We start from the raw sequence: 26210 nt of genomic DNA, 5'->3' as shown, positions 1-26210 counted from the left end.
CCATACGTGAAACTGCTTGAACTATATATAGCCACCGGGGATTCAGGATTTTGACTTCGTGGGTGAAGCTGATACTAACTTATTCAAGAATTGAGTAAAATACACTTTATCCCCAGTAGTTTAATGAATTTTCACGTAAACTCCTATAATTTTAAAAACTATATATAATCTCCTCATAGTTCGATTAAAACTAACTACACTGACACGCATTTGCAAATCAACTTCAATTATGTAAAATGTTGCCTAAAAAAAGATCCTTCAACTATGTGGAACAAACTTTATTGCCTATAAAAAAAATCTTTACTAAATAAAGAGTTGATAATTAGTATGTCAAACAAATATCGTCAATTGCATATAAAATAGCATCTTTTTGTTTGAAGGTATATAAAATAGCATCTTTAGTAAAGAATAAATCAGCGGATTAAAGTACAAGTAACAGAAAATATAAGATCTGTACTAAATAAAGAGCTGATAATTAGTATGCCAAACAAATATCATCAATTGCATATAAAGTAGCATCTTCAATAAAGAATAAATCGACAGATTAAAGTACTAGTATCAGAAAATATAAGGCAAACTTTTTAAGTACAATATAATATAGTAATTTACTTGAATTTAGAGCGCAAGTCAATAAGCCAAAAATTATTGAGAATTGTTCTTGCTTTTCTTTGTTGTATAAAACTTGAAAAAAAATGAATTTTTCCCACAAAAACACTGAAGATTTTGTACGAATGTTACAAAAATGAAGTGATTTGTGAGAAAAAAAAGTTAAAAGAGTTTCTTATTTATTTTTCTGTACCTAATAAATACGATAAAGAAAGAGATGAATTAACTAGAGAGACTAAGAAATTTGTGTTCGCCCTTGTATTTGTTTTTTTAATTCTTTTTTATTAATTTATTGGATAAGCGCGGCACTCCTCTCGGAAACCTATGTAGCGGTTGGGAATGTACTGTTTCTCATTTTTAGAGGGAAGACAACTCATGTGTGGATGTTTTGAGAAAATTTAGCCTGAATTTACAATCACGGATGACCTCCTTTTATGACCCTCTAGATTTGGCAAAGGCGACTTTGCGTGAAAATTTTTTGGGTAGTACATATAGGAGATATCTAACAATGTAGTTTGGTTCCGGACTATTGTATGTGTATTCGTAGGCATCGACTAAAAATATACGTTAATCTTAGATACTGACTGACTGTGTTAGATGCATGACACTGTGTAAAATTTGATTTGAATTCAATTTAATTATCAGGTATCTAATGATGATAGTGTATGCAGTATTAATGTATAAAAATTTATTCCAAAATATAAACCATACAATTTTTCAAATCAAATTACCTATTACATATATATATTTTAAAAAAATTCATGGGGGAGGGTCGGGGGAAGCTGCCCCTTCCGCCCCTGCAGATCGGCCAATAATGCAATTCATTAGCTTTAAGAACATTTCCACCATTTGACTTTTCATCAGAAATTTTTTTTTTTGGCTGCCCCTATAGTTCCGCCAATACAGCAATTGAAGAGGCTTTTAAAAGACTTCAACCAGTTGAGTTTCCAGGACGAGGAATCATTCCCAAGATGCTGGTGAGTGGTGGAGGAGATTAGGATTATATCAAACAAATTTTGCGTTGAAATGACTGAATCATTCATCTCAATTGATTGCCAGACAAGTTCAAAGATATCAATTTCGAAAGTGAAGTCAATTCGTCAGGTCAGGGACGATACCACAAAAGTGATCAATTGAGAGGTTAATACTATTGAAGAACAATGCCATGTTCGTACTCATTTCCCTTGGTTGCCCAATTCGTTGGGGGGGGGGGGTGATAATATCACAGTCGGTGTGTTTGGCTAGGAGATTTTTTGAATAGGACGTAAAAAAGCACATCACAGGAGATCCAATTGGCGTGTTTCGGCTATCCAATTGGTGTGTTTGGATAAGAGATTATTTGAAAAAAATTATTTGAAATAATACTTGTTGTTATATAATATATGTGAAATAAAAAAATGACTAAAAATTAAGTTTACGATGCAAGGTCAATAATAATTGAATGTTTTTTTTAAAAATTGATTTGCACCTAAAATGTTGTTAGTTGGAAAATCTATGACTGGAAGAGAATTCAAGTGGCACAGTTCTAGGGGAAGTTCACCCTGAAACTTGTTGGAATGTAAAATGAGAATCCTCAAATTAATAAAAGATAATCAAATCAATTCGGTATTTTCTCAACTAATGGTGCGTTTGATAAAATTGAAATCTGAAAACTGAAGTTCGAAATCTGAAATTTGAAATCTGAATCTATTAAGTTATTGAATTATTAAGTATTAAATCTAATACATTTGAGTGCATATCACTTATCACTTAATTTTGGAAACAAATTTTGCCTAAGAAATATATTCAATGTCATTTAATTAATTCAGACGTTCAATTTTATGTTATTAAACTATCTGAATCCATTAAATTTAAGTGATGAATTGAGTTATCAAACAAGGCCTAGCTTTTTATCTCTTAGGATTTCTAATGATAATTTTATTTTAGTTTAAATTTTTTGTAATTTTTTTCTTTGTCAAATGTCAAAATTTTCAGATCTATTTGTCAAATCTGAAAATTTGAATCTATTTTGTCAAATTTCAACTTGGTAAATGGACTTGAAGAAGTTAAACTACATATCTGGCAAGAGAAAACATGCACAAATGCTCGTTGGGTTCAAAGAAATTGATATAATTTAGAATAGATTAGGAATTTACAATATAATATTTGTAAATTTTTCAAATCTAGTGTATTCATAGCTGTTTCAAATTTGTTGTTTCTGTGACATATTGAATGATGTATTTTTTGTCATTAATATAGATCTCACAATTTAAAAGTGGAATTTTATTAACAAAATTTTTTTTCCCTGCAAGGTCATTTCTAACAAATTTGTGCAATTCTTTAGAAACGAACGTATCCCATCAGGGAGACTATTGCTTCACAAGTGTAAAACCGCAAATATTTCATATATCCGATGGACCTTGGAGTGATTGCTCTAAAGTTATTGTTTTCCAAATCAAAAATTTTATTTGAAAGAAGTTGTTCGAGGTCTGTAATTCTCTTGTATTTCATTCCTCACCTTACACAAGAAGAAGTAAGAGAGCCCTCGAGAGCATCAGTTCGTAGAAAGGTCTAAAATGGTTTCAAAGTAGCAGGTTATAATTTAGGATAAATTGGACACTGAATTGGTTTGAGCTCAAGTCAGCATGATTGCTTATGCAGCAATATTTGAAATCTAACCTTGGAATTGTTTGTGGGAAAGATTGTATCATTATCCTGTTGTTGGTACTAAATCACACCAATGTTTTGAAAATTAGACCGGACCGTCCAATTTGATCGATTGAACCGCGAACAGATCATGCCTTCGGTCTGATTCAATTAAAAAGTCAAAGAATTAATTGAACAGGTCAAAATCGATCAAGAATCAGTTGAACCGATAACAACCTAGAGGTTCAGCTAGTTTTAATTAAGTATTTGTTTTCCAAAATAAATATTTTAGTTTTATTCAAAATTATTAATACTAAAATAAAAAAAATTATTAAACTTTTGAACTGGAGTCGAACATTAGTTGATAGGCTATTGACCATTTTCTTCTTTTATTTAGAACTTCAATAACTTATCCAGAAAAATATTAGTAGGCACAGCCTACTCTCCCAGAGAATTAGCCTGATAACTCACAATTAAACACTACACACAAAAATAATTTTTGTGTTATGACAAACAATTAAATTTTGAGGGTTCGAATTTAACGAAGATGAGTTTTACCATGAGGTTTCAGCAGAGTAATAAAGGGTGAATGAGAGCTTGAGCACGGGAAAGAAGAGCAATGCATTTTTTTAGGATAAATTACAAATAATCCTTTTGTAGTTTCACTTATTGCTACATATTCTCTCTAATATTTCAAAACATCTGCTTTACATCTCATAGTTTTATGTAAAGTGGAAATTTGATGAAAAATAGTCTCTATAGCATCTTTAAATGAAATACCTAAATTGCCCTTGCTTGAGTATTAAAACGAATAATGGCCTAACCATCTTGTATAAAATTATAGAAGAATTATATGGATAAATGTAAAAATACAAGAAGGTAAAGTGGATATTCATGTAAATCATAAGAGAGTTAAGTAAATATTATAATTCCATCATATGCATTTTTTAAGCATGTCTAGTTCAAGTGCATAACCGATGATGCTTTCTGTCCATTTTTTGCTCCACATAAAGCTACAAGAGAATTATATGGTTATTTGAAACCTTAAAGAGGTCATGTGACAATAAGCAAAATTATATGCTGTTATATGTGTTTACCCTTTTTATAATAGATTGTGGTTTAATGAGTTTTCTTTTCCCTTGTGTAACTCGTTATGAAGTTGCCAGTTAAAGAATAATTTCAACGTTTTTGGCTTTACTCTTAACGTTACCTAAACTTAATTCGGTTTAATACCATGAAGATGATGCAAAGAAACTTCCGCAAACGAGAAAAGAGAACAGTAAATATCAGGATTGCTATGCCTCTTGTTGCATGATATGGTAAAGAAAGAATTTTAATGGAAAGGGTTGTCATTCGTAAATTGGGTAAAAGAAAAGAAAAAAATGAACAAGACAAAGCATGTGAAGCAGTGATCTTCAGGTTAAACACCAACATGAGCATAAGAATTGTGCTTAATTTGTTCCCAAGTGACGATAAAAAGGAGCCTATATGAAAGAGAAAATTTGTTGCCCTTGCAGTTGTTCAGTGTTCATCTGCTTGCAAATGACTATTTGAAAGGGAACACTTTAACATCATCCAGGAAAGGACCGCATCTTTGACCATAGTCATGAATGTTCATGTGATAAAATGGGCTGTAAAAACTTATCATTGTTCTGTTGTAAATTGCTTGGAATTTGAATCTTGCTCTCTTAGATCCACCAGTTCCAGTCATGGTTCGAAGTCTCGGCTGAGTGGTTCGAAGTCTCGGCAGAGACCGAGACGACTCGGCAGAGTCGTCACCGTCTCGACCCCTACCGATACGATACCGTGACGAAACGATACCGAAATACTTGACTCGTCGAGAAATCGGCCGAGTCGTCACACGACAGATTGACTCGGTCAAGTCACTCCGAGTTATCCCGAGTCAAGACGAGAAATCAGCCGAGTCACACCGCGACGGATTGACATGGCTGTTTCTTTTGCTATTTTTAATTATTTTTATTTAGCATACTTTTTTATATTATTAACAATTTTTAGAATATTAAATACTTTAAAATTTGCGTCTCACCGAGACCGCGACCGATATGCCGAGACCGATGTGGAACGTTCCGGGCCGCGACCGCGACCGCAACCGTGACTTTGAACCATGGTTCCAGTAGATCTGAATGGAACTTTCAGAGTTTGCTTTGCTGCATAAGCTTCAACCATCATCTCTCCATGACAACCGTTCTTTGCATCAGCAATCGTGAACGAAAGGAGGTAGAACTTGTTAACCACTGTTCTTATAATCTGTGCTATTGCAGTTTCCCTTCCTCCAATCAATTCAATGGCCGCATTTCCTTGTGGAACAAAGAAATGCTTGGAATCGATGTATTTAACAGGTTTGAGGTGTTGGACAATCCACCCGGGGACTGTTGAGTAAGAGTCAGACGTCATTGGAAGGAGTAGAACCCCAGTCGAGAAATTCTTGAATACATGAGGGCCGTTTTCGAATCCACCATTTCTTACCAAGTTACCTGCAACACATTTTGCAGAAGTAATTACACAATCAGTCACTGTTTGTGCATTTAAAGGATCTTACTTCTTCTTTTCTTAAGATAAAACAAGAAGGGAAATGTTTACATGGACTCTACTTATTTGCGACCAAATTTTAGATGATTGTAGAAAAATATTGCATCGACATTTCTACCGTCTAATTAAAAGTATACTATTATTGTCATTTAATATTTGGTCCACCGTTAGATCAGATCCTAATTTGTTATATCCCCCAGAAAGTTGTAGTTTTGGAATTAGAACTGAGAATCAGAACATTTACGAATACTGAGGCCCAATTTTACCATTTGTAAAAAATGACTAGAAGGTGAAGAATGAAGAATATGAAGGTAGCCTACTAATAATATTAAGCATAATTTGGAAAGGAGGACTTACCCCTAGTGTGCCCATTGCTTAATATCTCCTTGATGGCAACAGCATCCAGGAGAGGTCCGCAGGTTGGATCCTCTTGAACCCCCGGGTTATGAAATGTGACCTTAACAACATCAGAAGCAGCCTTAAAAGCCCAGGCATAAGTATCATCACCATCGCTGCTGTACAATGTCTGGATGGGAAGTTGACTTGAGAATCCAGGGACAGAACCCCTTAGCACCTCATCTTGGGCACAAGTCCTGGTGGCTGAAAAGGTCAAAGAATAGATTGCTCTAGGTTTCACCTTGACATGCTGAGATATGGCAGCTTCATTTCCAAGCCTCACTGCATGAGCCCCACGAGGAATTGCAAAGCGAAAACCACCAGGTTGTGGTCCACCTGAGACGTACTCAACTATACCATCAATCTCCCATTTGGGCAAGGAGTGTTTTCCTATGATCACTGTTTTCTTTAGATTTGATGCCTTTGGTCCTTCTTCAAAGTTACCGATTTCTAGTAGACCTGCAAATTAATAGACAGACATGTACGATTAGCATAATTTGTATTAATTGCCGCAAGTGAAATTTTCCACTCATTCTTTAGCTTTTGGGTATATATACATGAAAAAGAACCTGAGGCAAAATCTTGATTATCTAGTGATGTAGACTTGGCAAGTTACTTGTTGAGAAATAGCGAGAGAGGTTCGAGCATACCATCAAGAAATAGGGTGACTGCAGCGAACGAAAAGCTTCCGCAAATAGAAAAGATGAACAAAATGCAGAGAGTTTGAAAGGGAGCCATTTTCTGCAAAAATTTATACAATAAAGAATGGAAGCTAAAGAGGAACTAGGGTTGTATATAACAATGTCCAATGAATTGTTTGGACGGTATTCTTGGCTGTAGCCATGAAACTAGGCGGAGGATGTGGCCAACTGTCTCAAGTATTTGCTCGGAAAATCGACCTGTTTTACACACTAATTAATCTAGTGGTTTTACAATAACTAGCTAGCCTTCAATGAAACCTCCTTTCTTTAATTACATCTGATGTTTGCCTCCTAGACCTCTATTTTATATTGCTGTTTAGTTTCTTGGACATCCAAGAGCCTCCTCCACATTCAAGATCTTCTTGGCTTCTCTACCTTGGATTCATACATGTCATGTTTAGATTGGAAGATGACTTCTAAATGAAAGTTTTGATGTGTACGGGATGATTAAATTAACTTGCATCATATGTTGTTGGATGGAAACTTCCACTGAATTCTCTGATTTACAAACTGCAATTCAACCAAATAAATGCATTGTCATGTGCCCTGATCGATCATGTGCTTAACTTATGAAACAGAAACTTAAACTGAACATGTCAAGACACCTGATCTCATTGCAAGAAAAAAGTCGATCTTCCATTAGATAACTTACCTAGTGAAACTGATATGAAAGGAATTAAAATATCATTTTGACACGAGACGGCCCATATCAGCAGCAAAATCTCCTTGACTTGCAAAGAGATAGGGTTTTCAGTGTAATTAGTAAATCTCCATGCAGTTAATCCTTTTCTAAATGCTAACAACTTATCATGATATGGGGAAAAAAGTCATTATAACACAGACAATTCTATAGACCCAATAGAAAGCTCTGGAATTTTAGCAACACTTTGTTCCATCTAAACAGTATTCCGTTTTCCATGTTATTGAGTTCATTGAATTTAGGGAAACAATGAAGACATTATTACTATATGCAAGCATCTGATTTTATGTGTAATAGAAAAAAATTAAAATCAATGGAAATCTGATGAAGGTTGCAGTATTAGAAATGCTCTTGTCGTACCTGATTGTTCACTAATATCCTCTCAGCAAGAAAAAAAAATACTTAAATGAAGTTAGGATATGAGGTTCATCTATAATAAGCTTCCCTCAATTAGAGTAATCTTATAGCAGTATTACTAATTGATAACAAACTTTTATTAGTAATGTTCAGTTTAAAACAGATTACGAATTCATTTTTTATTAATTAATTTCCGTCTCCGTTTGATAGTTGTGGGGAAATGATTTTGAAACGTGATCACAAGCAAAACCAAAAAGGCAGATCTCATAAACTAATTACCTCCTGCAGCTTAAAGCACCAATGTGACCCATACAGCAATTCCTTGAACTAACAAAAAAGAAAAGAAAAGAAAAGAAAAAGCTTCCAAAACTATGTTGCTTTTTGATCACTCTCTTTGATCTTCACTCTAACAGTGACTATTTGAGAGGAAACACTTTAACATCATCCAAAACAGGACCACATATATATGTGACCATAGTCATGAAGCTTTGTGTGATAATTTGGGCTATAAAAAGTTATTCTTGTTCTGTTTGAAAGTGCTTGAAACATGAGGATGGCAGTCTTGGATCCACCAATTCCAGTTGATGTAAATGAAAGTTTTATGGTTTTCCTAGCTGCAAAAGCTTCAATCGTCATTGATCCATGACAACCATTCCTAGCATCCCCAAAAGCGAAGGAAAGAAAGTAGAACTTGTTAGGTACTGTTCTTATGATTTGTGCAATAGCTGTTCCTCTTCCTCCAACCAATTCAATAGCTGCAAGTCCCTGGGGAACGGAGAAATGCTTTGAGTCAACATACTTAACTGGTTTGAGGGATTCAACAATCCATCCAGGGAGCGATGAGTAGATGTCCGTCCTCTTAGGGAGGAGCAGCACCCCAGTGGAGAAATTCTTGAACACATGAGGGCCGGTTTCAAAATCACCATTTTTGACCAAGTTACCTGCATAGTTTCAGTGCAAATCAGGAGCTTTCAATGAATTATAAAATATACATTGCATTGGTTAACATTTACTATATATTTGGAAGAAACTACAAATTTATATTTTAAAGATAGTGTCTTCGTGAACGAATATCAACAGTCAATAATAAAAAGAACAAAAAAGGCAGTTGGGTTGTGATCAACTTACGACCATTGCCCAACAATTCAGACAATTATTTTGGGATAAATGTTAATGGCACTCCTTTCTCTGTGAACGGCACCCTTTTTTTTTTCAACCTTTTGCCATCTGAATCAGATAAAAATTGCCATGTTTTTCTTTGAATTTACAACTGCCGTTAGAATAGTCAAGAGGAGTATCATTAACAGATAAGTGTGTGCCATTAACATTTTTCTTGTACTGGCCAATATCGAGCTTTCACAAATCTGCTTAAAGATCTGGGAGGCAGATGATATTGGAAAAAAATTCCAAATTTGGAAGAGGACTTACCCTTAGTGTATCTGAGAGGAAGTATCTCCTTGATTGCAATTGCATCCAGAAGAGGTCCACAGGTAGGATCCTCTTGAATTCCAGGATTATGAAATGTAACCTTGAAAACATCAGAAGTTGCCTTAACAGCCCATGCATAAGTATCACCACCATCGCTGCTAAACAGTGTTTGAATTGGGAGTTCAGTCGAAAAACCAGGGACAGAACCCCTTAGCTTCTCATCTTGGGCACAAGTCCTGGTGACTGCAAAGGTCAATGAGTACATTGCTCCAGGTTTCACCTTAACATATTGAGATATGGAAGCCTCATTTCCAAGCCTCGCTGCCTGAGCCCCACGAGGGATTGCGAAGTAAAAACCACCAGGTTGCGGTCCACTTGAAACATATTCAACTATGCCATGAATTTCCCATTTGGGCAAGGAGTATTTTCCTATGATCTGTCTTTTCTTAAGGTTTGATACCTTTGGCCCTTCCTCAAAGTTACCATTTTCTAGTAGACCTGCAAAATGTAAACAGGAATATGGTTAGAAAAACATACTACTACTGCCAGTTATGAGTAAATTTTTCTCCTTGTTCTTGTATCCTGCCATTGTTCGAATTTTTCAGAAAAAATAATAATAAAGAGGAAGAGTACATAGAAGGTCAGTTCATATCAATGATTAAAAAGAAGTCCAGAGCGAAAAACCTTTTCCAAGTATCGAAAAGACAAGTCAAACACCATTAGATTCAAAATCAAAAATTCAAACGGGTTCGTGTTGCTCTTGATGTTGAACATGTTAGAGAAAATTAACGCTGCGCATTTGATTTTTCTACAATTTACGTGGATCATGTTTGCATGTCAAGTGAAATTAATAGGTAAGATTTGATATTCGCTCCGTCATGTGCTGAGTGCTGACATAAAAATGATATGGTAAAGTGACTTTATTTGGCATAAACCCAAAAAAAAAAAAAAAAAATTGTACCAGGGTTAGCTCGTACCTAAGAAAAGTTAATTTAGCAATTTTATATGAAAAAAATTAAAGACTATTTAAAGCATACCATCAAGAAATGGCGCAACAGCCGCGAAAGAAAGGCTTTGGTAAATACACATTATGAATAAAATGCAGAGGGAGAGAATGGAAGCCATTTTTAGCAGTGAAACTGCCAATGTGACGCAGGATAAAAGCAAATGAGAATGTATACATATATTTAAAACTTAAGTTAGAAGGTCTAAGAATAGATAAGAGGGACATGTTATCAATATCATGCCATACAACCAGGCTTGAGTGTGTCGGATTGTCTCAATTTCTCGTTCCCAAAACAAAAAACAAATATTAGGCCCATCTTGGACATTAATCTAGCCGTTGAGATGAGTGATAAAGTCTGCAATTCCATTTCCAAAGGGTACTGAAGTCTTCATAGGTTGGCGTGATTTGTACTATGTACTTTGAATCTCTGGATATCCCACATGACGAAGCTTCATTTCTTTTATTTCAGTTCTTGATATTCAAATACCTCCAAAGTACTTTCAAGGTCTTGCTTGGCACTTGAGATTGGATCTTGAGTTTCTTTATTCTAACGGCATCTTCTAATGAACTATATAAGCATGTGTAGATCATATGCTTCACTTATCTATTGAGTGAGACATTAATTGAATGTCAAAATAATAAACATGGGATTGGCATTGTAAAGGAACCAACGTATTGATCCCAATTGATAACTAATCTCGTAATTGATATGAAAGCATTTTACTAGTTATGGTTAGAAGTTTTTGGCGATGTTGAAGATCGGGTAAAAACATCATCCTTAAAATACCAACTCCAAGAATTGCGAGCACGTGGCCGTACTTGGGTACGGTGATGAGTATAAATTTCTGAAGCAGATCCCTCAATCAAATCTCCATTAGTAGATTTAATAGGTGCCTCCCCTAGTAGTTTAGTTGCATTAAAATACCAACAAAAATCTTGATTAAAATACATACCAAGCTTAATTTTTTTTGGGTTATTATCGCTATCCCTTTAAACTATATTACTACTGTCAATTATACCCCTAACATTATCTTTTAGTCATTTCACCCTATAAGTAATTCAATCCAACATGTTAAGAAATTTTAGACAAAAATATTCCGTTATTTTATAGCATTATCACATTATTATCGCTTTATCCCTTTAAACTATATTACTACTATCAATTTAACCCCTAACATTATCTTTTAGTCATTTCACCCTATAAGTAATTCAATCCAACATGTTAAGAAATTTTAGACAAAAATATTCCGTTATTTTATAGCATTATCACATTATTATTATTATCACTTTATCCCTTAAAATTATAGTGATACAGTCGTTTTAATTCCTAACATTATTTTCTAGGCATTTTATCTCATCGTTAATCTAACTAATATGGTCAAAAAATTTTTAATATATTTACTCTTTTTTGTATATAATTAAAAATAAAAAAATTGAAAAGGTTATTCTTCCTTTTTTTTTTACTTTAAGAGATCCAAAAACATAAAAATAAAATGATTCTCTCAAAATTTTTTTCACACTTATTAATATTTGGAAAAGAAAAGAAGATAGGAAAGAAGGAGACAGAATATCAGATTTTGCAAAGAAAGAAAATAAAGAAGAGTCTAGCATTATCATATTACTTTAAGGTTGTCGGAATTAGGATTGGAATTTGGTCGTAAACAGAAAAGTGAATTAATTTTTGGGTAAAAAACAAAAAAGCCCCCTGTGATAAACCTAATACACAGCATGAGGTGTCGTGTTGTATATTTTGAAACCATAAGGGACTTTTCTGTGTATTAGGCTTACTACAGGGGTTTTTTTTTGTTTTTAACCCTTAATTTTTATATAATAAAAGTATTTGATTCTTTCTTATTTGTATTTAAAAAAAAAGAATTGAACTCTCTCTCTCTCTCTCTCTCTCTCTCTCTCTCTCTCTCTCGCTCTCTCTCTCCCCCGTTCCCCTTCCTATCTTTCTATTTTTTTCAATATTAATAAAATTGTCAAGAAGAAAGAGATTAGCACTTTGACTTTTTTTTCTTGATACTAAAAAGAAGAAGAGTCACTCTAAATTTTTTATTATTTTTATCATACAAAAAGGAGGGTACTTTCTTCTAAAATTCTTTAACTTACTAAGTTAATTTAATGGTGGGATAAATTGTTTAAAAAAAAACTCTATGGAGTAAATTGATAATGATGTTATAGTTTAAGGGGATAAAGTGATAATAATTTTAAGGGCTAAACATGTCTTTTTACTTTAATTAATATACTCCATTAAATTTGATCGTTAGTTTTGGAGGCAAAATGACTATAAAATAACGTTAAGGAAACAATTGATAGTGGCACTGAACGTTAAGAGGGTAAAGTGATAATAACCCTCCTTTTTTTATAGTTGTCAGTGTGGGTCTGGAGCCTCCCACAGTAGTTTAGTTGGATTACAATTGACCTTCTACCAAAAAAAAGAGTTCTTGATTAAAATACAAATCAAGCTTAATTTTTTTTAAGTCGTTACTATCGGCCTGGTTTTGATTAGTAGTGGAGTGTGATTTCCACCTAATAATAAACACTCCATTCTTTATTTGGATTTTATACAACCTTTTCTTGGCATCCCTTTTGGTTTACTTGCAACACGTATCATAAGATTTCAATAACAATATTATGGACTCGATAACATTTTTCATAATGATTTTAAATCCCATCCTCCACTCTAGCAAATTTTTAACTTCACTATTCAGCTTGCATTATACTGTGAACTTTTTTTCTTAAATATAAATAGGAGATTTCTCTTACTTACATTCACCCCTTCTTACTATCCGACCCATTCATCTCCCAGCATGTCCCTATTAAAGGACAATGCTACGGTATTGCAAGTAATAGTAACAACAATGGGGTAATGCACTACTGCCGGATTCCATTAACTTTGGCAAAAGATTAGTTTTTTAGCATTTTTTCCAATATCGTATTAAATAATCAATATTAGTGTTGGTAAGTTTATTAGAAAATTGGTAAGTACATCCCCTAAAACAGTAAGTTTTAGTCATATAGGAAATTTACAATTTCAGTAAATTTGCTGGTTGATAAAATTTATTTTTCTTTAAGTTAAACTTACTATTAAAATTTAAAAAATTTTGTGAATTCTTAACCGTTTCAAATTTTAATAGAGAGTTCTATCACATGGAAGGACACTTTATAACTCAAAAAGAAAAATTTTATCCTTTTTTTTTTTTTTGTTTTAAGCACTAAAACCCATAGCCATTTGCACTTTTCTCACTAACTTTATTTTTTATTGTAGTTTCACCCTTGACTAGCAATCACCACTAACGGTTCAATAAAAAGATATTAATTACCTCAACCAATAAAAAAATTCACATGCCCATATAATCTATTGTGTAATTTAAATTAAATTCATTTCATGTACAAAAGAATCCTAAAATAATTACCACAACAGATTACCATGTTATATTTTTAACAACAAAATCATTGTTTGTTGAAAATTTAAAAAATCCATGACATGTGTATGAGCGATATTTTACCACATTTATATCTTACATCTACTCATTCATGTTAATTTGAGAAGGAATATTTTTTATAATAGCAACATTGTGAATTTAATTAACAGATTGAGATTTTTTAAAACATAAAAGTGAAATATATACTTGGGAAAGTAGTTTGATTTTCCCAAAAGAAAGAAAATTGTTTTAGTTTAACAATTGTTGTCATTGACACTTCATTTTCTTGACCAACTTTTATAAAGGTAAACTTAGTGTCGTTAACAATAATTGAAGTGTCATTAGCATTACTCTATCTGGATGTAAATATTTAAACTTTGTAATGAAATAAATAATAGGTACTTGATAAGTGACTAATTTACGTAATAATTGTATGATATTTTATATTATTTTTAGTCACTTTGGATATATTATTGGAAGAAAATGATTCATTTTGGCTATAATTGGTATAAAATGCTTTTAAGTGGTTAAATGATGTTTTTATCACTTTTTACTTGGATTTTGTGTATTTTGACAGTTTTGACACATTTTCGTATTTCGGCTATAACTTGAGTTACAATGATCGGATTGGGATGATTCTTGAACCCATTTGAAGATAAGAGATAGATCTACAACTTTGGTGAAGACATCCGAATCCAGTTTGAAGGTTGTCAAAATCAAAAAGCCGAATTACATTAGCTAATTTCTGTTGGTCGAAACTGAAACAGGGCAATGAGCAGACAAGGGTATTTCAGTCATATCTCAGCCTACACAGATCCAAATGAGGTGATTCTTGATGCATTGGAAAGATAACTCAAAAGGCTACAACTTTCGTGTTTTACACATGAGCTGGTTCAGCCTCTAACATCAAGAAAAGATCGGTTGAAGTTGGGCCAAAAACAGAGCAAGTGATCCACACTCGGATCCACTATTCATCCGAACCCTCGGCTGTTTCTGGGTTAGTGGATCCGAGGCACTGTAGCAGCTCGGATCACTGGTCAGAAAAGGCTGCTTTATACGCGTAAAACTCAATTTCACCTCCACCAACTCACATGTGATGCTAGACATGTGAGAAACATTCCCAGCTGTAAAAGGGAGTTGAAAACATCATTTCTTGACCAACCTTTCATCATTAAATAGCCAAATTCATTGCAAAAGGAAGGAGATGGGAGTCCATAGCAGAAAAATAGAGTGAGCTACGGGAGAAAGCTTGGAGTCTGCAGAAATGTAGCTCTTTCATCTCTCTAGTGTTAGTTTAGCTTAGTATAGAGTAGTGTAGCTTTTCCATTCTTGTTTATTATCTAGATTAGGATGAAGATGGAGGATGAAGAAGGCAAGGAAGAAAGCTCATGTGACAAGGGTTGTATTCCTTCCAAACTCTTTATCTTTTGTATTTGATTCCAAGTTTAGTTAATATACAAGTTCTGGATTTTGTGTTCAATATGTGTGTTTAAAGTTTAAGCCTTGGGTTTGGTTGAACTTTCTATGATTGTTAGTGTTTATTATTTGGTTATTTGATTGCTATGATTTGAGCAAGTTATTTAGCACTTTGGCTCTTTAAATCATGATTAATCTGGTACCATTGATTGTGATTATCTAAGGTGTTGTTTCTGCAATGAAAATTGAGATTTAACACTAGTTCAAGAGGTGCTAAACATAGGGAGTACACTCACGAAAGTAGAGGTGCACTTATGTGGTTTTTAGTGATTCATTTCATGTAATTTCATTGAAGAAATGAACTTGTAGCTAATTTCATAACCATGAAAATAGGTATGGATTAGTTATGAGTATAGTTGATTCACTACGAAAGTAGGTTTCACATGTTTAAGGAAATTACACTATAATTAGCTTAGACGTAGTATTCAATGATCCAAATATAGCACTTGCATGAGTAGTTAGGGATACCACAACCTAAGGAGCTTTTATTTGTTATTTTGTATAATTTGAGTAGGTAAAATTTGTTATAATTCATTGATAGTCTAAATAATAGAGAAGCTTTAGTAGTACAAAAAACTAAAAAGCAATAGGTACTCAATTGCTACGATTCAAACTACAAATTCCTTCAATGCATAAGTGGTATATGCTACAATATATTTCCATTTATAGAAAACCACTATTGATATTCTTTAAAAAGAATCACATTTTCATTTTCATGTTGCAATTGAAATCCCCTAACCTGTCATATGCATCGCATGTCAACCAATTATTAGATTAGTTATTATTTATACAAATCATGCCTAAACTCATAATGTGACATGTATGGCAGTTGCTCACCATTATACTCATGGTGTTGTCATTTTTTCTATTTGTTTTGTCAAGGTATAAAGTTCTTTTGATTATATTGGTGAAAAAGCATACAATCTGTGTAATGTAAGCAAGATTTACTAATTTTCGAGTAAAAATAACCACTATATTAGAAAGGCCACAAAATTTGATTTTATTGTGTTTTAAATCGAAGCATTTTTACCAATAACAATAATAGGAATAGTGAAGTTAGTGCAAATTTCAAAACAAGAAGCAATATACACTCGATTATGGTATGTAAATTTAAGATTATTATAAAATTATAGTTTTAGCCATTTACATACTATTTGTCCATAAAAAACTTAAATTTATTTTCATGAATATTATGGGTAAGCTTCACAAGTGCGATGTTAAGTTTCAACAATAAAGTGATAAGCATAGTTAGTAAAATATGGGATGGATATAACACGGGTATGGACCTATACCATAAGTTAGAAAAAAAAATATGTATAAATCTAGAGTTATTCTTATATACACTAACAATGTGTACAATATCACGATTAGATACATGACACATATATAAAATTTGGATTAATTTAAATTCAGATTGTGTATCACGCATCCAATAGCGAAAGTGCCAATATATAGAAGATTAATTCATAAATCTATATGTGGACTAACAATATTTAAAAGTTATGGAACGACAAATATGGATTAAATTACTATAATTTTCAAAGATTATGCTACATTAAGACAACTTTAACTCTTATTCTTTTGTCTTAGATTATAAATTTATTAAAACTTTATTACCTTAGGTATTAAATTATAAAAATTATGATATATAGACAGGCGGCATGGAAGAATGTTCTTATTGTTATCCAAAATTTCAAAATAATTGAGTATAATTCGGGGAGAAGTAGAAGAAGAAGTAGAATTGTACTGCAACTGGAGTCTATACCCGACCCCACTTGTACGGATGTACCGGACATTTAGTGCCAGGTTGGCACCCCAACGACAAAAATATATATATACCTCATTTGGCGCTTATTTTAGGTAACTGCGCCTCCGGCGAAAGAAGCCTCTTCAACATTCAACAAGCATGGACAATCACCACCAGCAGAGGGAGGAGCAGCCATACCTCCTCCATGATCACCTCCTCCACCACCACTGGCCGCCCTTGCAGGGCCAACAGCAGCAGCCACTGCAACATCAACACCAGCCGTATCTCCTCGATGATCAGCAGCAACCGGTTCAGCAAGGCATAATTCTCCACGAAAATTCACAGAATTTTCTGGATTCTATGCCACGCGGTTACAGGTTTTGCCCCACTGATGAAGAGCTAATTGTACACTACTTGAGGAAAAGGATCGCCAAGGCTCCATTACCACTTAACAGAATTCATGAAGCCAATGTCTACGGCCACAATCCTCAAGAACTTACAAGTTAGTATCTATACAATTGAAAAAACTTTATGTTATTCTAACAGCTGTTTTTCTAGTTTTCGGATAAAGAACTCGGAAAACATCTTTTAGGCGTTTTCTCGATAAATATGTTCTGAAAACCCTTTCGGGAACTTTACTCCATGCGAAGGAAAGTATTTGACATAGTCTGATGTTCTTATAACAATATGCTATGTACAAGTGTTTGCTGTTTAACGATAGAGCATAATTGAACCCCTTTTAATTCCATAATCCCCAATTAATTAGGCAAAATCTTTGAAATTTAAACCATCTTTAGGCTTCATGATTTCAAGTTTTTTGATTGGTTTCTTTCGATTGTGGATTTTATTGTGAATTGTGTTCCACGAAAAATAGTTGGTGGACCAAAAAAATACCCTAAAATACTACCCACCACCTTAGATCACGAAAACACCATCGTCATAGAGATGAGATTTGGGGTTAGAGGGTTTCTCATTGATGCACGTACGTAAAAGTGATTAGTTTAGGGTTTGGGCTATGTGTCTAATTTAATAACTAACATTCTTGTCTGTCTGAAAAATGGGTATTTGTCCCTAACAAAATTTGAATAAAAGCAGCCTTGATAAATAAATTATGATCCCCTTTTTCTTTATTTTGTTGTAATATTGCATGACTATGCTATATATTTGCTTATTTCTTTTTTGATTATATATGCGCAGATAGATACAAATCGGATAGCTTTCATAACGTGAACGGATGGTACTTCTTCACCTATTTGACGAACAAATACCCCAAAGGCAGCCGTCCCTCTCGATCATGTGGAGATGGTGGATTTTGGAAACCCACCGGCAAAGACAAGAAGATTTATTACAATGGCAATACCGTCGGCTACCGGAAGTCACTAGATTTCTTACTTGGGCCTGGTCAAAAAACGGCTTGGAAGATGCATGAATATAGAATTCATGCAAATAACCCCAAGGTACAAGCCAGTACTTATTTTCTGATTAACTTGCTTTATATATTATTTATATACTTCAAGGTATTCTTATAATCTTTTCAATGGACAGTAATAAGAATAACAATTCATGCTATGCTTATTCTCACTTCTTCTCTTCTCCTTCTCATCTGATTATTTCATGAAACATTTTAATGTCTTTTATGTGTTATCTATGCATGTCTTAGTTTGGATATATAGGCACATTTTGGATGTTTATACACATAGTGCGCCTAGGTAGCTAGACATATATGTTGCCCAACCAACGATGGATTTGAAGATGTAACATGCATGCACATGTAAATTTCAGAACCAACATAGAAAAATTTTCAAAAAAAATATGAATATATAGAACTTGGGAGGAGATTTCCTCTCCCTGCGCTCCCAGTTTTCATGCTTGAGTCCAACAGATATAATCATTAGAAGGTAGAAATCTTCATATACAGCATAAGAATAAGTTTTCAGTAGGAAACAAGTTAGGGTTTTTTTTTTTTTTTTTTTTTTTTGATAATTTTCGGGAAGTGGTGATTAAAACTCTTTGACAACCGAGCTCTACCCACCAAGTCAAGAACAATTTACTTCTTGATTTCTGTCAGTATAGTACATACATACACTATTATGTAAAAGAGTAGTGGTGTCCACTTCTTAATCTACAAGTCTTTACAACAATATTCTACTAAGTGCTCAGTAACCACTTCTCAAATAATATAGGCTGTCCATTTGCATGGCTTTTTTTATTTCCAAACTCCATTATACATTACTAACATGTTGTTCATTTTTGACAGTCGGATCCAGTTTTGTGTAGATTGTATATGAACATAAAACGCAAAAACAAAGATGAAAATGAAGGTGACACGGAAGAATTGATGAGGGAAAATCTTGACCAGTGTCTTACAGTGAATGAAGCTCCCATGCAGAATGAGGACAATGATTTGGCTGCTGGTTCTACAAACGATCAATGTATGGAGTATATTACCAGCGCTCTAGACACAGGAGGTGATGCCAATTCAAACCAGGTTATCTATGATCTTTCTAGTTTCCAATTTCCTCATGATCTATTTCAAGATTTCCAAGGATACACTAATTCTCATGGTGGGCTCGAAGCAATTACTCAAAGTACTCAAGAGTTCACTGAACCGTTCCATTTATCAAAGGGTACCATGATGCCCTCTAATTTGAGTATGGAACCGGTCCATTTATCAGGGGGTACCATGATCCCCTCTGATTTCAATATGGAGGATGTTTGGAAGTATGCTATTGGTGGTACTGATTTGTCCAACTTAGCATGGCAAAATGGTTGTGCTGGTGGTTATGTGTCAATATGACCTCTCTCAAAATTGATGGTGAGAATTCAGGCAATAAGTAGAAGTATCATACATATTTTGATTACAGTAGTGGTGTTGTTGTATGCAATGTATAAACAAGGACAAGGATTTTAGCAGGTTTTAATTACTAATTTCGTCTTGATTGATATGGGCAACAATCCATGCTTGTTTCTTTACTTACTTAATTTTCACTTATGTATATGTTGAGTTTTTTCCTTATGGTCTATGTGTAGTGTATATTTGCGATTTTTCTTCTTCCTTTCAAACATGAACACTTCCACATCCTATGGTTAGCTATATTAATTACAAGCCTTCAAAACAACTTACTTATAAATTATTTTCACATATGCTAGTCTTTAGTTAAAAATAAATAATTTGTAATTAGTTAAAATTTTTTTCATAACCATGAGCGGTCAAAAGAATTGGTAGGTCATCAGGACAGATTGCGCTTTTAAAACAAAACTCTATGACGGATAGACTGAATGGATTATCGATTGATGGTTTGGTGGTTACATTAATTTAGTATGTTCTCCCTTCCAATGAAAAAAGAAAATGACTAGCAACCCAAATACTAAATTCAAGTTTTCAAAATCAGGATCCAACGAATAAATCGTTTAAAAACACACATACATACACACATGAATACATCAAATCATATTTCAGATTATATAATCCTAATAACAGATACATCAAATCATAGCTCAAATTATATAACGGGATAATTTCAGAAACCTTCTTTGAGGTTTTTCCTAATCACACCTAGCACCCCTAAAGTTTTTGAAATCACACTTAGCACCCTTAGAATGACAACTTTTGTAGCATATCAACCCGTTTAGGTAAAAATAGTATTAAAAATGTATTTAAGAGAGAGACTATAATATTCTTCCACATTCGCCCTTTTGCAAGTTGATTTTTGAAAACTAGAAGATGAAAATAAAAACAAGTTGATTCCTTTTTGCCTTTTCATATTTCTTATGCAAGAAAAGGCAAGAAAAAGGAAAAAACATTTATGTTCGATTATGTAAAAATAAAGTAACAAAAATGCCATAAAATTTGGGCTCTATTTTTTTTGCATATGCAACAGAAGATAGGTTTTGAGGTACTTAGATAATCTAAACATAGAAAATCTATCTTTTTTTAACTACGATTTTATCTTGTTATGTAGTTTAATCAGTAAGAGGTGAGGGAAAAATATGTTAAAATCATTCATTTGGTGAAAAAAATGCTGGGATGCAATTGAAATCATGGAAAAAATGCATATTAAATATACCTATAATGGTTTTCAATTATCAAAAACAAAATTTTTGAAAAAACTGGTTAACAAACAGTATTCAAAATTTTTTTTCCCTTTCTATCAAAAACTTTGGCACAGATCTTATAATGGTCATATGAATCAACAAAAATGATACAATTCAGCAGTTATTGTACTTACACTCCTTCAATTTCTATGTAAATATTGTAGTTCTATTTGTTTTTATTTTAATCTTCTAAAATTTAAAAATCAACTAACAAAAGGGCAAAATTGGAAGAATACTATAGTCCCTCTACTAAACATATTTTTTAATATATTTTTACATAAAAGGGCTATTATGTTACAAAGGTTGTCATTCTAAGGGTGTTAAGTGCGATTTTAGAGACTTGAGGGGTGTTAGGTGTGATTAGAAAAAACCTCAAGGGAGGTTTTTGAAATTATCTCTTATATAATCCTAATAACAGTGCAGCAATGATAGATGTCAAGATATTTAAAAATTGCAATGTTAGCCAAAAAAACACTTCTTAAATCCAAGGTTATAGACTTGTAGTAATGTCAAGATATTAAAAAAAAATGCAATGTTAGCCAAAAAAAAAAAAAAATGCTTAAATCCAAGGTTATAGCTTTCAACATTACACACCAATGACATAACAACAAAAAACAAAAAACAAAAAACAAATAAAATGAATGGCTTAAATTGATCCTATGCAATATTTGAAGCCTAAACTTTAGAAACTAGAAAGATTTTTTTTAATAGTATAGAGATATAAATTACACAATTTATATCTCATGCGCCCGCTTCCCCTCCCTCATACCGTGGATCGATGTTTATGGGTTTGGGTTGTCTTGTTCATGAACTAACAAAAAAGAAAAGAAAAGAAAAGAAAAAGCTTCCAAAACTATGTTGCTTTTTGATCACTCTGTTTGATCTTCACCCAAACAGTGACTATTTGAGAGGAAACACTATAACATCATCCAAAACAGGACCACATATGTGACCATAGTCATGAAGCTTTGTGTGATAATTTGGGCTATAAAAGGTTATTCTTGTTCTGTTTGAAAGTGCTTGAAACTTGAGGATGGCAGTCTTGGATCCACCAATTCCAGTTGATGTAAATGAAACTTTTATGGTTTTCCTAGCTGCAAAAGCTTCAATCGTCATTGATCCATGACAACCATTCCTAGCATCCCCAAAAGCGAAGGAAAGAAAGTAGAACTTGTTAGGTACTGTTCTTATGATTTGTGCAATAGCTGTTTCTATTCCTCCAACCAATTCAATAGCTGCAAGTCCCTGGGGAACGGAGAAATGCTTCGAGTCAACATACTTAACTGGTTTGAGGGATTCAACAATCCATCCAGGGAGCGATGAGTAGATGTCCGTCCTCTTAGGGAGGAGCAGCACCCCAGTTGAGAAATTCTTGAACACATGAGGGCCGGTTTCAAAATCACCATTTTTGACCAAGTTACCTGCATAGCTTCAGTGCAAATTAGGAGCTTTCTATGAATTATAAAATATACATTGCATTGGTTAACATTTACTATATATTTAGAAGAAACTACAAATTTATATTTTAAAGATAGTGTCTTCGTGAACGAATATCGACAGTCAATAATAAAAGGAACAAAAAGGCAGTTGGGTTGTGATCAACTTACGACGATTGCCCAACAATTCAGACAATTATTTTGGGATAAATGTTAATGGCACTCCTTTCTCTGTGAACGGCACCCTTTTTTTTTTCAACCTTTTGCCATGTGAATCAGATAAAAATTGCCATGTTTTTCTTTGAATTTACAACTGCCATTAGAAAAGTCAAGAGGAGTATCATTAACAGATAAGTGTGTGCCATTAACATTTTTCTTGTACTGGCCAATATCGAGCTTTCACAAATCTGCTTAAAGATCTGGGAGGCAGATGATATTGGAAAAAAATTCCAAATTTGGAAGAGGACTTACCCTTAGTGTATCTGAGAGGAAGTATCTCCTTGATTGCAATTGCATCCAGAAGAGGTCCACAGGTAGGATCCTCTTGAATTCCAGGATTATGAAATGTAACCTTGAAAACATCAGAAGTTGCCTTAACAGCCCATGCATAAGTATCACCACCATCGCTGCTAAACAGTGTTTGAATTGGGAGTTCAGTCGAAAAACCAGGGACAGAACCCCTTAGCTTCTCATCTTGGGCACAAGTCCTGGTGACTGCAAAGGTCAATGAGTACATTGCTCCAGGTTTCACCTTAACATATTGAGATATGGAAGCCTCATTTCCAAGCCTCGCTGCCTGAGCCCCACGAGGGATTGCGAAGTAAAAACCACCAGGTTGCGGTCCACTTGAAACATATTCAACTATGCCATGAATTTCCCATTTGGGCAAGGAGTATTTTCCTATGATCTGTCTTTTCTTAAGGTTTGATACCTTTGGCCCTTCCTCAAAGTTACCATTTTCTAGTAGACCTGCAAAATGTAAACAGGAATATGGTTAGAAAAACATACTACTACTGCCAGTTATGAGTAAATTTTTCTCCTTGTTCTTGTATCCTGCCATTGTTCGAATTTTTCAGAAAAAATAATAATAAAGAGGAAGAGTACATAGAAGGTCAGTTCATATCAATGATTAAAAAGAAGTCCAGAGCGAAAAACCTTTTCCAAGTATCGAAAAGACAAGTCAAACACCATTAGATTCAAAATCAAAAATTCAAACGGGTTCGTGTTGCTCTTGATGTTGAACATGTTAGAGAAAATTAACGCTGCGCATTTGATTTTTCTACAATTTACGTGGATCATGTTTGCATGTCAAGTGAAATTAATAGGTAAGATTTGATATTCGCTCCGTCATGTGCTGAGTGCTGACATAAAAATGATATGGTAAAGTGACTTTATTTGGCATAAACCCAAAAAAAAAAAAAAAAAATTGTACCAGGGTTAGCTCGTACCTAAGAAAAGTTAATTTAGCAATTTTATATGAAAAAAATTAAAGACTATTTAAAGCATACCATCAAGAAATGGCGCAACAGCCGCGAAAGAAAGGCTTTGGTAAATACACATTATGAATAAAATGCAGAGGGAGAGAATGGAAGCCATTTTTAGCAGTGAAACTGCCAATGTGACGCAGGATAAAAGCAAATGAGAATGTATACATATATTTAAAACTTAAGTTAGAAGGTCTAAGAATAGATAAGAGGGACATGTTATCATGCCATACAACCAGGCTTGAGTGTGTCGGATTGTCTCAATTTCTCGTTCCCAAAACAAAAAACAAATATTAGGCCCATCTTGGACATTAATCTAGCCGTTGAGATGAGTGATAAAGTCTGCAATTCCATTTCCAAAGGGTACTGAAGTCTTCATAGGTTGGCGTGATTTGTACTATGTACTTTGAATCTCTGGATATCCCACATGACGAAGCTTCATTTCTTTTATTTCAGTTCTTGATATTCAAATACCTCCAAAGTACTTTCAAGGTCTTGCTTGGCACTTGAGATTGGATCTTGAGTTTCTTTATTCTAACGGCATCTTCTAATGAACTATATAAGCATGTGTAGATCATATGCTTCACTTATCTATTGAGTGAGACATTAATTGAATGTCAAAATAATAAACATGGGATTGGCATTGTAAAGGAACCAACGTATTGATCCCAATTGATAACTAATCTCGTAATTGATATGAAAGCATTTTACTAGTTATGGTTAGAAGTTTTTGGCGATGTTGAAGATCGGGTAAAAACATCATCCTTAAAATACCAACTCCAAGAATTGCGAGCACGTGGCCGTACTTGGGTACGGTGATGAGTATAAATTTCTGAAGCAGATCCCTCAATCAAATCTCCATTAGTAGATTTAATAGGTGCCTCCCCTAGTAGTTTAGTTGCATTAAAATACCAACAAAAATCTTGATTAAAATACATACCAAGCTTAATTTTTTTTGGGTTATTATCGCTATCCCTTTAAACTATATTACTACTGTCAATTATACCCCTAACATTATCTTTTAGTCATTTCACCCTATAAGTAATTCAATCCAACATGTTAAGAAATTTTAGACAAAAATATTCCGTTATTTTATAGCATTATCACATTATTATCGCTTTATCCCTTTAAACTATATTACTACTATCAATTTAACCCCTAACATTATCTTTTAGTCATTTCACCCTATAAGTAATTCAATCCAACATGTTAAGAAATTTTAGACAAAAATATTCCGTTATTTTATAGCATTATCACATTATTATTATTATCACTTTATCCCTTAAAATTATAGTGATACAGTCGTTTTAATTCCTAACATTATTTTCTAGGCATTTTATCTCATCGTTAATCTAACTAATATGGTCAAAAAATTTTTAATATATTTACTCTTTTTTGTATATAATTAAAAATAAAAAAATTGAAAAGGTTATTCTTCCTTTTTTTTTTACTTTAAGAGATCCAAAAACATAAAAATAAAATGATTCTCTCAAAATTTTTTTCACACTTATTAATATTTGGAAAAGAAAAGAAGATAGGAAAGAAGGAGACAGAATATCAGATTTTGCAAAGAAAGAAAATAAAGAAGAGTCTAGCATTATCATATTACTTTAAGGTTGTCGGAATTAGGATTGGAATTTGGTCGTAAACAGAAAAGTGAATTAATTTTTGGGTAAAAAACAAAAAAGCCCCCTGTGATAAACCTAATACACAGAAAAGCCCCCCATGGTTTCAAAATATATAACACGACCCCTCATGCTTTGAACTAAATTGTAAAAGTGACGGAATCCGTTAAACTTAACGGAAATGGTCAAAATGACCAAAATACCCTGATATAATTAAACAAAAGACAGCTCAAAAAAATCATTTGTTTTATTTTCTAAGTAGAGAGAATTGAGAGTTAAGGGGTAGAATAGGTATATTTGATAAAAATTAAGTATAAATTTTTTTTTTAGGTTCCAATAAGTCATTTCCGTTAAGTTTAACGAATTCCGTCACCTTTACAATTTAGTTCAAAGCATGAGGTGTCGTGTTGTATATTTTGAAACCATAAGGGACTTTTCTGTGTATTAGGCTTACTACAGGGGTTTTTTTTTGTTTTTAACCCTTAATTTTTATATAATAAAAGTATTTGATTCTTTCTTATTTGTATTTAAAAAAAAAGAATTGAACTCT

At 33.4% G+C, this 26210-nt stretch overlaps 2 protein-coding genes and 1 pseudogene across 2 annotated transcripts; all 3 read right to left on the bottom strand.

Moving 5' to 3' along the window:
• Positions 1 to 5226: 5226 nt before the first annotated feature.
• LOC113693069 (protein TEEBE-like) lies at positions 5227 to 6915 on the bottom strand. The gene is made up of 3 exons (XM_027211651.2): positions 6828 to 6915; positions 6139 to 6636; positions 5227 to 5726 (listed from the first exon to the last, which is right to left on the bottom strand). The coding sequence occupies exons 1-3, from the start codon at positions 6913 to 6915 to the stop codon at positions 5275 to 5277; spliced, it is 1038 nt and encodes a 345-aa protein (XP_027067452.2). The 3' UTR covers positions 5227 to 5274.
• Positions 6916 to 8351: 1436 nt separating this feature from the next.
• LOC113692576 (protein TEEBE-like) lies at positions 8352 to 10530 on the bottom strand (annotated as a pseudogene).
• Positions 10531 to 21754: 11224 nt separating this feature from the next.
• LOC113692579 (protein TEEBE-like) lies at positions 21755 to 24189 on the bottom strand. The gene is made up of 3 exons (XM_027210999.2): positions 24060 to 24189; positions 23023 to 23520; positions 21755 to 22536 (listed from the first exon to the last, which is right to left on the bottom strand). The coding sequence occupies exons 1-3, from the start codon at positions 24145 to 24147 to the stop codon at positions 22016 to 22018; spliced, it is 1107 nt and encodes a 368-aa protein (XP_027066800.2). The 5' UTR covers positions 24148 to 24189; the 3' UTR covers positions 21755 to 22015.
• Positions 24190 to 26210: the final 2021 nt, after the last annotated feature.

The sequence above is a fragment of the Coffea arabica genome, chromosome 6c (assembly GCF_036785885.1).
Source record: "Coffea arabica cultivar ET-39 chromosome 6c, Coffea Arabica ET-39 HiFi, whole genome shotgun sequence".
Lineage (NCBI taxonomy): Eukaryota > Viridiplantae > Streptophyta > Magnoliopsida > Gentianales > Rubiaceae > Coffea > Coffea arabica.
The sequence above is the reverse complement of the archived record's forward strand: the minus strand, read 5'-3'. Positions and strand labels throughout refer to the sequence as shown.

Bases quoted from the DNA above. Each gene is read 5' to 3' on its own strand.
- LOC113693069 (XM_027211651.2), bottom strand. From the start codon at position 6,915: ATGGCTCCCTTTCAAACTCTCTGCATTTTGTTCATCTTTTCTATTTGC. The intron at 6,637-6,827 runs GTATGCTCGAAC...ATTAATTTGCAG, and splicing joins AGTCACCCTATTTCTTGATG to GTCTACTAGAAATCGGTAAC. The intron at 5,727-6,138 runs GTAAGTCCTCCT...AATGTGTTGCAG, and splicing joins AAGCAATGGGCACACTAGGG to GTAACTTGGTAAGAAATGGT.
- LOC113692579 (XM_027210999.2), bottom strand. From the start codon at position 24,147: ATGGCTTCCATTCTCTCCCTCTGCATTTTATTCATAATGTGTATTTAC. The intron at 23,521-24,059 runs GTATGCTTTAAA...TACATTTTGCAG, and splicing joins TGTTGCGCCATTTCTTGATG to GTCTACTAGAAAATGGTAAC. The intron at 22,537-23,022 runs GTAAGTCCTCTT...GAAGCTATGCAG, and splicing joins TCCTCTCAGATACACTAAGG to GTAACTTGGTCAAAAATGGT.